Here is a 15034-nt window from a genome sequence, read left to right on the forward strand (position 1 = left end):
TGTAAATCTTTTCACCTAGGACTCTTTTAGATTTGGAATTCCTTGAGGTCCTTAAGGATAAAAAGGATAAGTGTGTGTCAAAAATAGACGCAACAAGCCAAGAAATGTAGAGGCGCATTTTTAGGAGGTCATGAAATGTCTGTCTATTTTCACTTTTTACTGAAAATTGAAAAATGATTCTTAATAAAGGAAGACAGATTTGGGCATGACATTACTTCAAAAGCAGAGGAGAGAATTAGACACATCTGGTGAACAAATATTCATTATATCTGAAAATAAGCTACATCTCCCTGAAGAATTAACCATCTACCAAGGGACACTTAACTATCACAGGTTTAAAAAGATTCTCATCGGAAATCAAAAAAGGAACAAAAAATGCAGAAGTGAGAGGGCTGAGGCAGCTGCATCAGACTTCATGTTCCACTTCAGCATCTAGCATCTCACTTCCAGGTAGCAGGTAAGAGGTTGGTTTGGACTGCTTGGTTTGGCTGATCTGCCAGCTCAGGGTACACTCAAGCGTAGAGGAGAGAGAATATAATGTGTCAGGATTTTGTTACCAGGAAGTGGGTCGAGTTATTTATATTTCAACACTCGTCCTCTCGTCCCTGAGGGAGAACCAGTGATAGTAACCTGAAACTATACATTCATACATTGTCTGGTTCTGGATGCACCAAACTGATAGAGAACAGTTGGCTCGTGTTAAGGAATGCTGAGGACCAAGAGAAAATATCTGTAAATGTAAATAATGTAGAGACTGTGAGGAAGAGTAAAGTGACCCTGTGAGGGATTCAACATTGGCAGAGGTAAGTCTGAGTCACTATTTTCTGTTCTATCACTACAGGAACTTTAGGATTTGTTTGATATCTATCTATCTATCTATCTATCTATCTATCTATCTATCTATCTATCTATCTATCTATCTATCTATCTATCTATCTATCTATCTACCTACCTAACTACCTAACTACCTGCTGCCTGCCTGACTGACTGATACTTTTAATGTTGATGTTCTAGTTCACATCTCATGTAGTTTTCACTATACCCAATGGTGGAAGAAGTATTCATATCTTTTACTAAAGTAATAATACCAGTGCTTTCATGAAAAAATACTAATTTATACTAATACTAAATACTTTTCAAAAGTATAGAGGTATTAATAGGCAAAAAAAATCTTAAAGTATAAAAAGTAAAAGTACTCGCTCTGCTGAAAAGTGGCTGTATTATTCAATATATTACATTAATCAACTGACGCATCAATGCATAAGGAGTATGTTATTGTCGTAGCTGATGGAGGTGGGGATAGTTTTAACTTCTTTATACAGTTTAGTAGTTTCATCCAGGTGTTATCAACTTAGAGGTTGGGCCCCTCCAAAAGGTCACAAGATAAATCTGAGTGGATAAATCTGAGATAAGTAATGTGAGAGGTAAGAAGACAAAACAAAGGCATGCTTGTGAAATATTGGCTGCTTTTACCTCTTTGGGCCTTGAAAATGTCTCGTAGGTGAAAATGCTAAGAACTTACACACATCAGAAACATGACAAGGGGTTGAAGCCTCTTTTCTTGTAAAGGGCCAGAAGCTAAAAAGGTTGGAAGGTTTAATAAACAAGCTTGTCAAATGTTTTTAAATGTAAAATCGTCATCTCAAAAGTAACCAATTGTAACTGTGAGAAAAAGCGTGGTGGAGTAAAAAGAATTTCCCTTTGAACTGTAATAAAGTAGAAGTATGAAGTAGCATGAAATGGAAATACTCAAAAGTAAATGGTAAATGGTCTGTATTTGTATAGCGCCTTTCTAGTTATTTCAACTACTCAAAGCGCTTTACTTGACATCCTCATTCACACATCAATCATACAGGAGAAATGTAATTTGGAGGAGACTATTCTTTCATACTCATTCACACTCTGAAGCCATGCTTCAGGAGCAAGTTGGGGTTCAGTGTCTTGCTCAAGGACACTTCGACATGTTGACCCATAGGAGCTGGGGATCGAACCCCCGACCTTCTGATTGAGGGACGACCCACTCTACCACTGAGCCACAGCCGCCATGTACAGTAGCTCAACTGTACATGGACTACTTGAGTAATCATACAGTTGGTGCATTATATAGGTTATAACTGCCTACATGAACTGACCGCTCCTTTCAAACCTTAGACACCTGTGATTAGCACATTTCTGGAATATGTTTTTAGTATTTTTCAAAATATAAAAGCGCTTTCTCCTCTTCAGGTGTTAGAATGAAGCTCCATGAGAAGATTCTGACCCACTACTTATCATGCACCTCCCCAGTGGATAAAGAGGGATATCTCTACAAAAAGGTTTGGATAAACATAAAACACAGACCATATGAAGTCCATATGATTTCAGGTGGCATGTAGCAAATGCAATAATCCTGCTTTACTTTGACATCCTTCTTCGTAGAAAGAGCGTAATGCCACCTACCAGCGGCGGTGGTTTGTCCTGAAGGCAAACCTGCTTTTCTACCAGGAGCGCCCAGGTGATCGACACCTGCTGGGTGTCATCGTGCTGGAGGGGTGTGCAGTCAGGCGCTCAGAGTCTGATGGACAGTTGACCTTTTCTCTGGTGTTTGATGGACCCGGACTCAAAACCTACAGATTTGCAGCAGGAGATCATCAGACTCTAGAGAGCTGGGTGAAAGCTTTGCTGTCAGCCAGCCACTGTTACCTCTCCCTGCTGGTGAGAGACCTGGGAAGGCAGTATGAAGGTGTGTTATGTAGCCTACCCATTTACTCATACCATTCTATTGACTGAAATTTATGGATTTAATGGTTTTTTTTGTCTTTTACTGGCTATTTTTATTTGTCATAGAATAGTTTTACTTTTTATTTTATCTCATTGCCTGATAATCTGTTTGTTAAATAGAGGTCTGCTTCAATATAAAGCTATAGACAGCAGCCGGTTAGCTTAGCATGAAAAATGGAAACAGCGGGAAACATCCAGCCTGGATCTGACCAAAGGTTTTTCTTTCAGAGTTAGATGAGTAGAACGATACCACTCTGGTTACAATCTGCTACTGGTTAGTTTAGTTTAACAGACTGGAAACAGGTTAGGTTTAGGTTTGTTTATTATTATTATTATATGATTATATGATTATTTCTTGGCAACAAGCAGAGACTCCAAAAAATAGTCCATGACATAACCCCCCTGTAAACCCACAAATCTATTGTTTTTATAGTATTGTCTTTACAAAACAAAACATTTCCCCCATTTCGAGTCATAGTGCTAAGCTAAGCTAAGCTAACCAGCAGGTTCCCAAAATGTCAAACTACTCCTTTGTGTAAGTTGATTTAAAGATTATATTTAGCCTACGTTTTTGTTAATTTCCTGTTTTTCATCTGCAGAAGCTAAACAGCAACAAGGCTCTGGTGAATCCCATCACAGCTCCTCTGTCAGCGCCCTCAAACAGTCCACAACCAACTTCTTCTTCCCTGCACAGGAGCCAACAACAGCAGTCAGGGATGGGAGAAGCTTCAGCGCCAGCACTGTTTTACAAGCACCTTCAATACCCACTAAAGTGGTAGCTAAAAAGTCCCCTAAACTGTGGCACAGGAGAAACGCTCACGTCACACCACTGAATGGACCGGCACCCTTGTACGGTGAATGGCCTTTGGTGGGTTTCGATCCTCTTGAGGAGTTCAGCAAACTTCATGATTATTATGGCCAGGAAGTGAAGAAAGTGAGAGAGGAATGGCTGAGGAGTCGACAAGCAGAAGAGGAGCATGGAAACGGAGATCTCATCGACCTGGGTTGAAACATCAGCTGTTGTAATGTAAGAGGAAGTGAAAAGGACTGGTTCATGTGTGTTAAAAAAGGGAAGTGAACCTGTAGTGTTCCAAATGTATAGCCTACTATATTTAAGAACATAGGCGATAGCTTGAGGCCCAGACACCTGTAGATGTGCTAAATGTTCCTCCATGTCATATGATGAGTTAAGATAACTTCTATGTTAGATTTGTTTTTCAAAAAGTTGTAATTTTCTGAGCCAAGATGGCCCTAAAGTGTCCATGGGATGCAACAGAGAACAAGCAAAGAATCTGCACACTTGTGCACCCTTTGGATAAGAGGAGGAATGTTGGCTTTTTTCCACAACCTTTTGATGAATGTTAGTAATAGATCCTAATAAAACTCCGAGTCAGCATGCACAATAACAGAACCCTGAAACTAAAGCAGCTAAATGGAATTCAGCCATGATTCATTCAGTTATCTACGCTCTTCATACTGTGCCCTGTCAAGATGTCCTCCATGAGAAAACAGTTTTTCCTTGTTTGTTCTCATATCCTGCTCATTTTCTACAAACTGCATGTGTATTTAGTATTCACATGTGGTGCAATTAACCATTTCATGCGTGGCATGAAGGCTTTATGAAGCAGTATTAAGCAAAGAGTATTACATATTTTTCATTGCATGAGAAAATAAATGTAATCTGGTGAATTAAATGTTTCATGATCAGGCAGCTTTTACACAGCCGTAGGTCTCTGATATATGAGGTAAGACGCTCAAGATACAAACACATGATTTTATTTCATATTTTAGTTCAGATCTTGAGAATTTTTTCCACAAAAAGAGTAAGAATTACATGGAAACATGGGTGTAAGACAGCTAGAATTTTCCATTTTATGTTATGGAAAAGTCATAACAAAATGCATTCTTGAGTATGAATACTTCATTGATTTAAGCATTAATCTTGCTCAAAAAGGAAAAATGTTATCTGATCTTAAAGCTACTTTAAGAGGCCTTTAAGTGTTAGTGCTATCTTACTGATAACATCTGTTCTTTCCCAGTGTTCCAGTAAGCCATGACACATTTAATTATATGATTATTTAACTTGATCAAAGTATTTGCACATGTACTTTTCTTACTGTGACATGACAAAATGTTATATATATTCCTTGTCTTTGTTCTCCTGTAGTCCCTGCTAACTGGAACCTCCACAGCTACTGCTAATTGTACTGAAGATATACCCACAGATTTGCCTGCTGTTTTAGATTCACATTTAGTGCAATAATCAGTTTTATGCATGGCATAGAAAAGCTGTTTAATGCAGTATTAAGCAAAGAGAATTATATATTTTCCAATGCTTGAAAAATAAAATCAGTCTGGATAATTTAACTCATTATTAATGAGGTGACAAACAGAACTCCGGTGTGTGGATCAGTTCATAAAGTTTTGAATGTTACCACTAGAATTACAAGGAAGTAGATAAAAGGCATTAGGCAGATAGAATCTGTCTATTCTGCAGTAATAAAGGAATGGGACCTTGTGTTTGAATTTTTATCTGAATTAAAGGTATGAATTCGCACTGTGAATCACTGAAGCAAGGATGGTCAAGGATGAACTGATGGCACAAAGTGGGGAAAATATATATATATTTTTTTTTTTCAACTTTCTTTTTATTATTACTAATATTATTTTATTATTACAGGTTCAACATATATTACTTCATGAATTTGGTCATTTCTAAAGTGTAATCAAAAGCTGAGCCTCAGGGACACATTAATTTGTCCGTCGTATTCATCAACATCCTTGGCAGTCGCAGAAAAAAAAAAATCTGTTTTACAAAGTTATAGAATAAAACATCTGTACAGGACAGAACAAGTATTTTCACTATTTTAGATTCATGTGAGATTTCCAAGGTTCCCAGTACCTCTCAAACTTAGCACTGGCATATCTCAGAGAGAAGGTCAGACGCTCCATAATATAAATCTCCCCAATGATCTCTTTCCATTCTCCTTACTGAGCCATTTTCTAGTTATTGCTTTTTTGCAACTAGCTAGTAGAATTTGTATTAAGTACCTATCTTGTTTCTTCATGTTTGTTGGTAAATTCCCTAGATACATAAGACTGAAAGAGCAGTTTATATCTGAGCCTAGAATTGGTCTGATTTCTTTTATCACATTTCCACAAAACAGTGAAAGCGCAGGACAAATATGGAAATGTCCCGCAGATGTATTGCCACACCTCCATCCTCCAGCAGTAACCAAGCTCAGGTCTGTTAGTCTGGGAACTGGGGAAAATATATTTTTATCTTACCTCAAAGATACCTTAAGAGGAAAGTCTGGGAAACCTAGAAGCTAATTCTACAGTTAATTTGCTCTCTGTGTGTCCATATACATAGCATATGTCTCTCCATCAGAGAGACATATGCTATGTATATGGACACAGAGAGCAGCAGAGGGCACTGCAGGCACAGACTGCTGACTCTGCGCTGGAGTGATCCACCTGATTTAGAAAGTGGAATTTAGTCAGAAATAGCGCACTGATTTATGGATGTTTGCAGGAGACAAAAGGAATGCAGCTGGTGTTAAAACTGACAGGTTAAATATTTTGGGAAATGAATGCCTTTAATTGAGTTATCCACTCATTCACTTAGATCATTACAACATGTCTGACTATAATTTCCATTGAATCCACCGGGTTAATTAAATAAAGCAACTGCTTCAAAGGCAAAAAAGTGTAAGTGTAATAAAGTATATAATTCAGCTGGGATGCCTCCTCCAAGTTCAATGGCACAAGACAGAAAAAAGCAAAAGCTGACATTTGAACCTTAAACTTAAAATTTACTGAATGCCAAATTAAATTGAATGAGATCAAGTGACAAAACAGGGCAACCTGAGGCTGGCAGGTAATCAAACACAAGAGTATGACATTACAACCTCTGACGTGCCCCATGTTAACGCCGGTTTCTTAAGGTCGTCTTCCTCTATAGGTCAAGCTGGGAGCTTCTCCACATTCCAGACCTTACAGACAGACATACCAATCATCTAAAAAGTGATAGATGGCTTCAGAGGAGCGTGGCAAAACGTATCACATAACGGCAACAGCCCTCTGCACTATAGGCCTATGGTATGGAAACACTTCCTCACGATAGCAGTGCGTAAACACATTGTGAGGTGAGACCGTTTTGTGACTTTTTTACAACCGTGTACAGCTTTTAAAGTCAGCAGCTGACACATCTGTGAAAAGACTGAGATGCCACAGGTCATTTTCATATTTTAAACTGCTGAATCTGTGGTAAACAATGTTGTTGCTATGAGGGTGGACATGCCATAAATGATTACTGTATTGTTGTAGCACACACTAGCACACACAGTTGGGCAGTAATTTAATGTCAAACCTTACTGCAGACGAACCCATAAAATGCAGACAAATGTCATAAATATCTCTTGATCTAACCACAAATGCCTTTCGTCAGTGTCACTGTCACTGTCCTCTAATTGGTAGGATTAGAGGACTGTCTGATTAAATAAACCTTCTATTAAGATTTTAAAGAACATAATCATTAGTTCTGGATCAGACAAAGGCCTTTAGGGCTTCGATATGGTCTCTAATAGGTCACATTCAGTTGTTTTACTAGTTAAAATTACTGCTTCCACACACATTCCACCTTAATCTTACTGAAACGTTTAAAGACAGTTTTAAAATTCAAAGGTAATGGGTTTTGTTTCACGGTGAATGTAAAACCATGCGCAAAATGACAGTGGAGTTACAGTACTGGAGTAAACATCCAGCTGATCTGTCTGATAAAACCTGCACCCCCTCTTCAAAAGCCAGAGCATGTGCTGTGGCATATTTCATTCCTGCAACAAGGTGGTGATAATCAAGTGAACCAGGGGTCAAAGATCGACAACACAAGAGGAGGGCTGACAGCAAGCATCGGGCTCTGGATGTCCTGAATGCCCAAGACAAACAAACGCCTGTCTAATCCAAATTACCGCAGGAGTGGAAACCAGTAAATAGCAGAGACATGACTTATCATTGACCATCAGAGTGTCAGAGCGAGGAGATCAGTGGAAACACAAACAGTCATGACCACAGAGCGGAGACAAGAGGTAAAAATAAAGTCCCACAATAGAGTGAGATTAGTAAAGTTGTTAATGAAATGAAAACAGATTATCTCTGAGGTAAATTAGGATATAAAACCTGAAAAAACAAATGAAGGAAAGCATTTTGTTTTCGGGGCCCGTTGCATTGGCAGACTGTCAAGTTTATTTAGCTATTCTGGTCTCCCTCAGCTGTCCCTTTTATGTTGTCCTGGGAATGCCTGCTGCCATCACCCTGCCAAGTAATCCCCTCATATTTTAAAGGGGAGGGATGGGAGGGGAGACGATGTGGGGGAGGGATAGGGGCAGACAGGTGGGAAAATGTGCATGACTGAGGTCAATTGCCAAACACACACCTTTGTAGTGATGAATGAAGAGGAAGAACAGATTAACAGTGTTTTCACTGAGTCTTGTTGACTGGCAAACAATTTTTTAGGCCCAACGAGATGAAACTGTCCAATATTTCATAAAAAAGTCCAAAACACAGATGAAAATTATCCATTAATTATTATTACTTTCTCCACCACTGCCACACTATATACTCTATACCTCTATAACTTTTAGCACACACTGAATCAGTATTTTATATTTCATTTAGATTTTTTGATTTTCATTTGTTATTTGTCAATATGTTGTGTTTTTGCCCCTTAAAATCCAAAATAATAATGCTAATAACAATAGTGCCAAACATAATGAGCCTGATGATGACAAAAAACATGACAACAATGATGATTATGTTATTTTTAGTTGAGTAACAGGAATTCATTTGTAACTGATCACAGTTAATTCTAACTTTAAATAGTTACTAATAGTAGTTATATCGTAAAAGATGAGTGTGTTAGGCAGCATATGTATTTGTTTTTTTAAACGTGTTCAAGCTGTCAGAACTAAAATTAGAAAGAATTTCTATTTTCTGTACTTTGTCATTATTTAACTGAATTAATTATGTGAATGTCTCAATTTAACATGATAAAGTAGAGCAAGCAAACAGACGAATAAATAAATAAAACAATGAATAAATAAATAAATGGAGAAGAATGTCTAAATAATTAAAGATGTGTCTTTAATAAAGTCCTTCAAGTATGACTGTTTTTAACATAGATAAAACTGTATAATTCAGACAACCAATGTATTGTTTCCATTTAGAATAGTTTTGGCCCCAACGGGAGAATAATGAAATGATTAAAACATCCATTTAGTCAATGTCACCAACATGTTGAGTGGCAGGGGAGAATGCAGTTTACAGTTACATAAGTTTTCCCCCAAATACCCTCAGTTTGGAGTTTGCTTTCAAGTCCAGAAAAGCAGAAGTTACCAGAGATCATTACTGAACCAAAACACTGCAACTGGGCTCTACATATTTCAGGAACCGGTTTTTCTTTGATCCCCCTGCAGTCTGCTCAGTGGTTATACTGAATAGATTCAAAGCGTGATTTGTCAGTCTATTCTGTTCCAACGGTGCAAACCCTAAACTACTCATCGAGAAGCAACGCTGTCTGTTAATCTGCCAGTCTGTTAATTCCAGCCTGTTATTGGGCATATGACTGTGAAACAGGGTGCTGTTCTCCTTATGCAAAACATCATTTGCAAATCCTTCATACAGAATAACATTTATTTGTAAAGAGGAATTTTCACTAGCTAAAAGTTCAAAATTTAATGTCGCTCAAATCCATGTGTTATGTGTTTTCATGTTCTTTTTTTTTGGTTGAAACTATATGTTTCTGCCAATAGATATTTGATCTCACTGGGGCAAACCTACTCACATGAATGCTAAGTAAAATAAAATGAAATGAAACATACAGTAGTCCTCTATGCCCTCTGACAGCATAGAATCAAGTTGAATCAATTCCAACCTTTTAGCAGTTATGTAGTGTGTACATACTTATATATAATATGTATTATATACATACAAACTTATGTACACATACAATTCTGTGTGAGTATACATATCCAAAGATATATAATGATTTTCTAATTTACCTCAGTTATTCAAAATATTTTACATTGGTTCTTCCATACCGTTTGGTGTGAAGAGATACTTTGATTAGTTTTAGGAATGAGCCAGACGCATGCAGTACTACATATTTGGTGTGACCACAGAACTCCCCCCCCCCCACCATAACTTCCATGGGAAAATCCCAAATTTGACATTAGCATCATTACTTTGTCACACCTTAAAATAAGAAAGCCGAGCCGTGCACATACAGGGTAAAAGCTGCATCAGTTGCTGAGGGTATAGAATACTTGTATCCCAGTCCGTAATATAGCAATGGACATCACAAACCAAAAATAAAGTCAGCGAGTGGCTGCTGCGTCTCGCTGCAGGCAGATGGAGGTGGACAGAAGGAGGGTGGAGGGACAGTGTCCAGTGGTCCAACAAGCATCTATGTCCCGAATGTCCTTATTAGTCCACGTGGGACTGCAAACCTGTAGCATGGTCCCTCAGCTATCAGGTTTACTTAATTCCAAGACTCCTGGGTCTATTTCTGATCTTCTGTAAGGTGATACGCTGTCCCGCCATTCTGTCTCCTTCACTTTTGCCATCAGTTCATCCTTGACCATCCTCTCCCCCCCCTCTCTCTTTTTATCCCCATCCAAACTTGAGGCTGTGGCTAAAGTTAGATTTGCCTGCGGCGGGGTATATAAGCCCCCGGGGATGTACGTATAACGCGGCTTCACACTTTCTTCTCCCCCTTGATCACCCAAACCTTCACTCAAGATGGTGAGTACCAGGGTTCCCACAACTCTGCAGTCTGCTGGTGGAAATATCTACAGGGGAATCAAACCAACTCTATGGATTAACTCTACTTTTTGATGTATTTTTTGTTGAAGCTTGAGATAATATAAACAAAAAGATGGGAGTAATTCTAATCATTTCCATAGATCAAGTGATTTTTGACATATTTTGAGGATTCCTGCATAATTGCAGGTCTTGGTGGTGCAGTGTTACGATGCTTGGGTGCTTATGTGACATCAAATTGTCATTTTATATAATGCACTTCAGATCGCATGCCAATCATAAAAATCTGCAGGGCCAAATTTAAGATAAAGAATAAAAAACTCCCTGCACTTGAATTTGTGATATATGGTAGAGAGGTGGTTCCCAATCTTCCTCTTTAAGGGGTAACAAGATAAATGTGAGGACTCATGATATGATTCATGTGACGAGCTAAACAAAATGTATACAATTCTTTCTGTAATCTTAGTTTTTGTAGTTTAACCTCTTAGGCTTCAAACAATCATTCAAATAAAGCAATGAAAATGAAATAAGTTCATAAGTGAAAACCACTCTTTTTGGTGGATATATGCTGGTTTGTATTTACCTAAAAGGGTTGGGAACCACTGCCTTAACAGCACTCCATAGCATCACTGTGAACTTGAGACTAAAGCTAAATTTTAATTTTAATTCTCCAGGCACCAAAGAAGGCCAAGAGGAGGCAGGCAGCAGGAGATGGTGGCTCCTCCAATGTGTTCTCCATGTTTGAGCAGAGCCAGATTCAGGAGTACAAAGAGGTGAGGTTTGTCCGACCACACAGTGATACTTCATCCCCACAGCAGCCCCTTTTTTCTACTGTATGGACATCAGTCTGGAAGCCTTAGACACCTGTGTTACCTCTGTTTAGTTGATAGATAGATGTATGCTTCAGAATGTGATCGGAAGCTGGTGTATTTTCATCAATTTCATGGAGATATTAGATGTTAGTCACCGATATTAGAGTTTTGTTAAGCAGCTCTCGGATCCATTTCACAGCAGTTGCTATTTTTGCATCCCCTGACAATTTAATAAACACAAGAATGTCATTAGGAGGAGCACTAAAATTTCTGACACCATCTGAAGCTCCCCATATTTTGCTCGCCTTTGACCCCCCCAGCTGTCACTCAAATATCTCCTTAAGGCTTTTGCTGAAGCCTGGGAAGCCAAGCAGAACAGCTGGACCTCGATGGGCGTATTTCAGTGCAGAACAGAGAATATGAAGCGAGCCAGGAAAGACCTTTTAAGCTTTTTGCGCACTTGATGGTTTCAGAACTCGACCTTTATTGCCATGTGTGCTCAATTTAGGCATGAAATGATGTGCAGAGGAAGAAATACCCAAAAAGCAAAAGGAGAAAGTGTAAGAGTGAGGTGTGAAGGGCAAGTGTTAGCAGTTCAGTAAGGTCAAGGAAATGGGATTTGATATGGATATGCTGTCAAGAGATTGGATAATGATGGTGTTTTCAATGCGTTGTCAAGGGATATGTGCTGCGAATAGAGGAAACATTCTTCCTGCGTTAAGTGATACGAGCTTCTTGAGTGCTACACAGGGAATGCATAACATGATGATTAGGGTGATCTTAGCACCCTGCAGATATAAAAGGCCAGGGGGGATGTATTTTGCATGTGTCGGACCAAGGGAAGTGTGTGTATGTGTGTGTGTGTGTGCAAGAGTGTAATAAACAGGAAGGAGGGGAGAGAGAGAGAGAGAGGGTGATGAGGTCGGTGACTGAGTCCAAGTTCAAGTCCAAAGGGTTATCTTAAGTTTCATCGACGTAAATTGCACAGAGTGAGCAGATCAGACAGCTGTTCTCTAATGATACTTTCCCAGATTAACATGTAAGAAAAGATCCCATCCCATCAGCCCCTCCCACTCTCAAGGCCACTACAGTCAAGTCTGACTTTTTCACAGTGCCATATCCTTTAACATGTGTACAGCACTGTGTTAAAGATACTGTTCAACTTCTGTCCACACAGCTTCCATGCCCTCTCCCTATCGATCCTAAGTGATTCGTGCAAGTCATAAACCCACTCTGCTTCTCTTCCTTTTAGGCTTTCACAATCATTGACCAGAACAGAGATGGTATCATCAGCAAAGATGACCTGAGAGACGTGCTGGCTTCAATGGGTGGGTGGTGTTGGGATAAATCTACAGTGGAAAAGCATGTGCGACTGTGTGTGTCATGGTCTCATGTACTAAATTGAATTTTATGGGTTGTTCAGGCCAACTGAACACGAAGAATGAGGAGCTGGAGGCCATGATCAAGGAGGCCAGCGGCCCCATCAACTTCACCGTCTTCCTTACCATGTTCGGAGAGAAGCTGAAGGGTGGGCATCTAATTTTCACCTCCAAATTATTGACATTATACTGAAGTTGACTAAAATATATTCAGTCATCAGTGGTGAAGAGTAACTAAATACATCCATTTAAATACCATACTTAAGTACCATTTTATGCCATTTTGTACCTCCACTCCACTACATGTCAGAGAGACAAAATTGTACTTTGCGTCGGTTATTTCGGTCATTTTTACAGTAATAGTTATTAGTTATTTTTCAAGATATCATATTTAAAATGTAGTTTATAACATATGTTGTATTGCTATTGATAAATCTACCAAATAGTGTATTTAGCACAATTAAAATATCACTTTCATATCAATACATCAATGATAATGATCCAATAATATGATAACATAGCATTGATTGAGGCTGTTCTAAATAATGAGTAGCTTCACTTTTGATACTTTCTTTTTTCACAATTGTGCTTTTACTTACGTACAATTTTAATAACACGGCTTTTACTCACAGTGGAGTATTTTGATCAACTTTTGCTTCATTTTTGAATGCTTCCTCCACAACTTTTAGTCGGTGTAAAGGTTACCTAACCTCTTCTTCCTGTCCTCATTAGGTGCTGACCCCGAGGACGTTATTCTTAGCGCCTTCAAGGTCCTCGACCCCGAGGGTACTGGAAGCATCAAGAAGGAATTGTGAGCATTTAAATTTTATTGTTCATCACACATGTCCAAGTAGATGGAATTCAAATTTGATGACATCCAAAATCTGTCTCTTTGCCCAATCTAGCCTTGAGGAGCTCCTGACCACTCAGTGTGACAGGTTCACCAAGGATGAGGTAAAATCACCAGCCTGTTTTGTCTCCTACATGTTTTGACAGACTGGCTGGTTATAGCCTATTATTACACAACATTTCTGAAGTGCTCACAGGGCAGTGCTGGCTTTTATAAATGTATTTATGAATCATAGAAATATAGACTTCTTAGTCAGTCTATTTTTTACACAATTGTTACAAAAGAAATACATTTTACAAAAGCAAATACACTTGGTCAACTGTCTTTTGGACCATGTTCCATAACATGCATGCCGCCCACTCTATCCATTCATATTTAAGAGTTTAGTCCTTTTTAAACTAGTTTTTAAGTATTTGAGCAAAAGATTATTATCTGTGAGAACTTTATGGTTTAACCTGAGCTCAAATCTTTATTTTGTAGAATGATTTTTGTTTTCATTTTGTAGTATTTTGTAAGTATGAGCTTAACTTGACCAATACCTTAAAAACATACTCTGCTTTAAGGAATACCAGTAAGATAGTACATCCCCTGCCATGCTGAATTTCCAACCCTCATTTTTTCCCCTCAGATTAAGAACATGTGGTCCGCCTTCCCCCCAGATGTTGCTGGCAACGTAGACTACAAGAACATCTGCTACGTCATCACACACGGAGAGGAGAAGGAGGAGTAAAAAGAGAGTTAGGAGACAAGAAAGACAGCAATCCCTTTGCTATTCTGTTCTCCCTGCCCTTCTCTTTCCTCATCTTCCTCCCTGCTCACCTTTTGTGTACACCCATGTGCTCAGCTGCTCATGCTCAAACCAAAGACTTGTCACTGTAACACATGAGAGGGCTGATGCGTGTGGAATGTCTATGTTTGCTTATGGGGAATAAGGGTGATTTTCAATAAAGTTATCCTGTAACAACATTTCCATCAACTAACTTTTCTCAAAAAACGTTTCTTTCCTTGCATCCATCTTCTTTCTTCTCACCTCTGTATCTTTGCTTGCCCTGCCACTTCAGCCTCTGAGGTGTGTGAATGAAATGTGTTTACTACTCGGGGAGGGGGGGGGGCACACAAAATTTGAGGACCTCATTCCAAATTTTGAAGATGTCCTCTTGGATGGAAGGGGTGAGAGGAGGGAGAGCATTTGCTGGTTAGAGAGGAAGAAGTTGCCTCCTTAAAGTGATGACAATTTTCTTCCTTGAAAAGTGGGAAAAAAATGGCTGAAGGAGTGGAGAGAAAGGGCTGAAAGAAAACATTCAAATCTTCGATTTCTTTCCCTCCACTCCTTCCTACATCCAATAAATCATCTTTTTTTCCATAAGCTGTCTCGACCTCAGTGACTGAACTCTTCCTTGCCTTTCCTCTGTAAT

The 15034-nt window shown here is 38.9% G+C and overlaps 3 protein-coding genes across 5 annotated transcripts in view; all 3 read left to right on the top strand.

Moving 5' to 3' along the window:
- LOC139217353 (pyruvate dehydrogenase (acetyl-transferring) kinase isozyme 2, mitochondrial-like) overlaps positions 1–15034 on the top strand; it is a 188728-nt gene that overhangs the window by 18065 nt on the left and 155629 nt on the right. The window lies entirely within an intron of this gene.
- pheta2 (PH domain containing endocytic trafficking adaptor 2) lies at positions 420–5341 on the top strand. 3 transcript variants are annotated; one of them, XM_070848376.1, is made up of 5 exons: positions 420–457; positions 611–803; positions 2227–2315; positions 2419–2722; positions 3360–5341. In XM_070848376.1, exons 3-5 carry the CDS (start codon positions 2235–2237, stop codon positions 3767–3769), a joined length of 795 nt encoding a protein of 264 aa, XP_070704477.1. In that variant the 5' UTR covers positions 420–457; positions 611–803; positions 2227–2234; the 3' UTR covers positions 3770–5341. The 3 variants fall into 3 exon arrangements, with proteins under 3 accessions (XP_070704477.1, XP_070704476.1, XP_070704478.1); XM_070848375.1 differs by lacking the exon at positions 420–457 and having other exon boundaries at positions 463–803; XM_070848377.1 differs by lacking the exons at positions 420–457; positions 611–803 and having other exon boundaries at positions 2210–2315.
- On the top strand, positions 10423–14585 carry mylpfa (myosin light chain, phosphorylatable, fast skeletal muscle a). The gene is made up of 7 exons (XM_070847911.1): positions 10423–10560; positions 11253–11351; positions 12643–12718; positions 12814–12918; positions 13502–13580; positions 13675–13723; positions 14248–14585. Exons 1-7 carry the CDS (start codon positions 10558–10560, stop codon positions 14347–14349), a joined length of 513 nt encoding a protein of 170 aa, XP_070704012.1. The 5' UTR covers positions 10423–10557; the 3' UTR covers positions 14350–14585.

The sequence above is a fragment of the Pempheris klunzingeri genome, chromosome 17, assembly GCF_042242105.1.
Source record: "Pempheris klunzingeri isolate RE-2024b chromosome 17, fPemKlu1.hap1, whole genome shotgun sequence".
NCBI lineage: Eukaryota > Metazoa > Chordata > Actinopteri > Acropomatiformes > Pempheridae > Pempheris > Pempheris klunzingeri.

Bases quoted from the DNA above. Each gene is read 5' to 3' on its own strand.
- pheta2 (XM_070848376.1), top strand. From the start codon at position 2,235: ATGAAGCTCCATGAGAAGATTCTGACCCACTACTTATCATGCACCTCC. The intron at 2,316-2,418 runs GTTTGGATAAAC...CCTTCTTCGTAG, and splicing joins AGGGATATCTCTACAAAAAG to AAAGAGCGTAATGCCACCTA. The intron at 2,723-3,359 runs GTGTGTTATGTA...TTTCATCTGCAG, and splicing joins CCTGGGAAGGCAGTATGAAG to AAGCTAAACAGCAACAAGGC.
- mylpfa (XM_070847911.1), top strand. The intron at 13,581-13,674 runs GTGAGCATTTAA...TGCCCAATCTAG, and splicing joins GGAAGCATCAAGAAGGAATT to CCTTGAGGAGCTCCTGACCA. The intron at 13,724-14,247 runs GTAAAATCACCA...TTTTCCCCTCAG, and splicing joins ACAGGTTCACCAAGGATGAG to ATTAAGAACATGTGGTCCGC.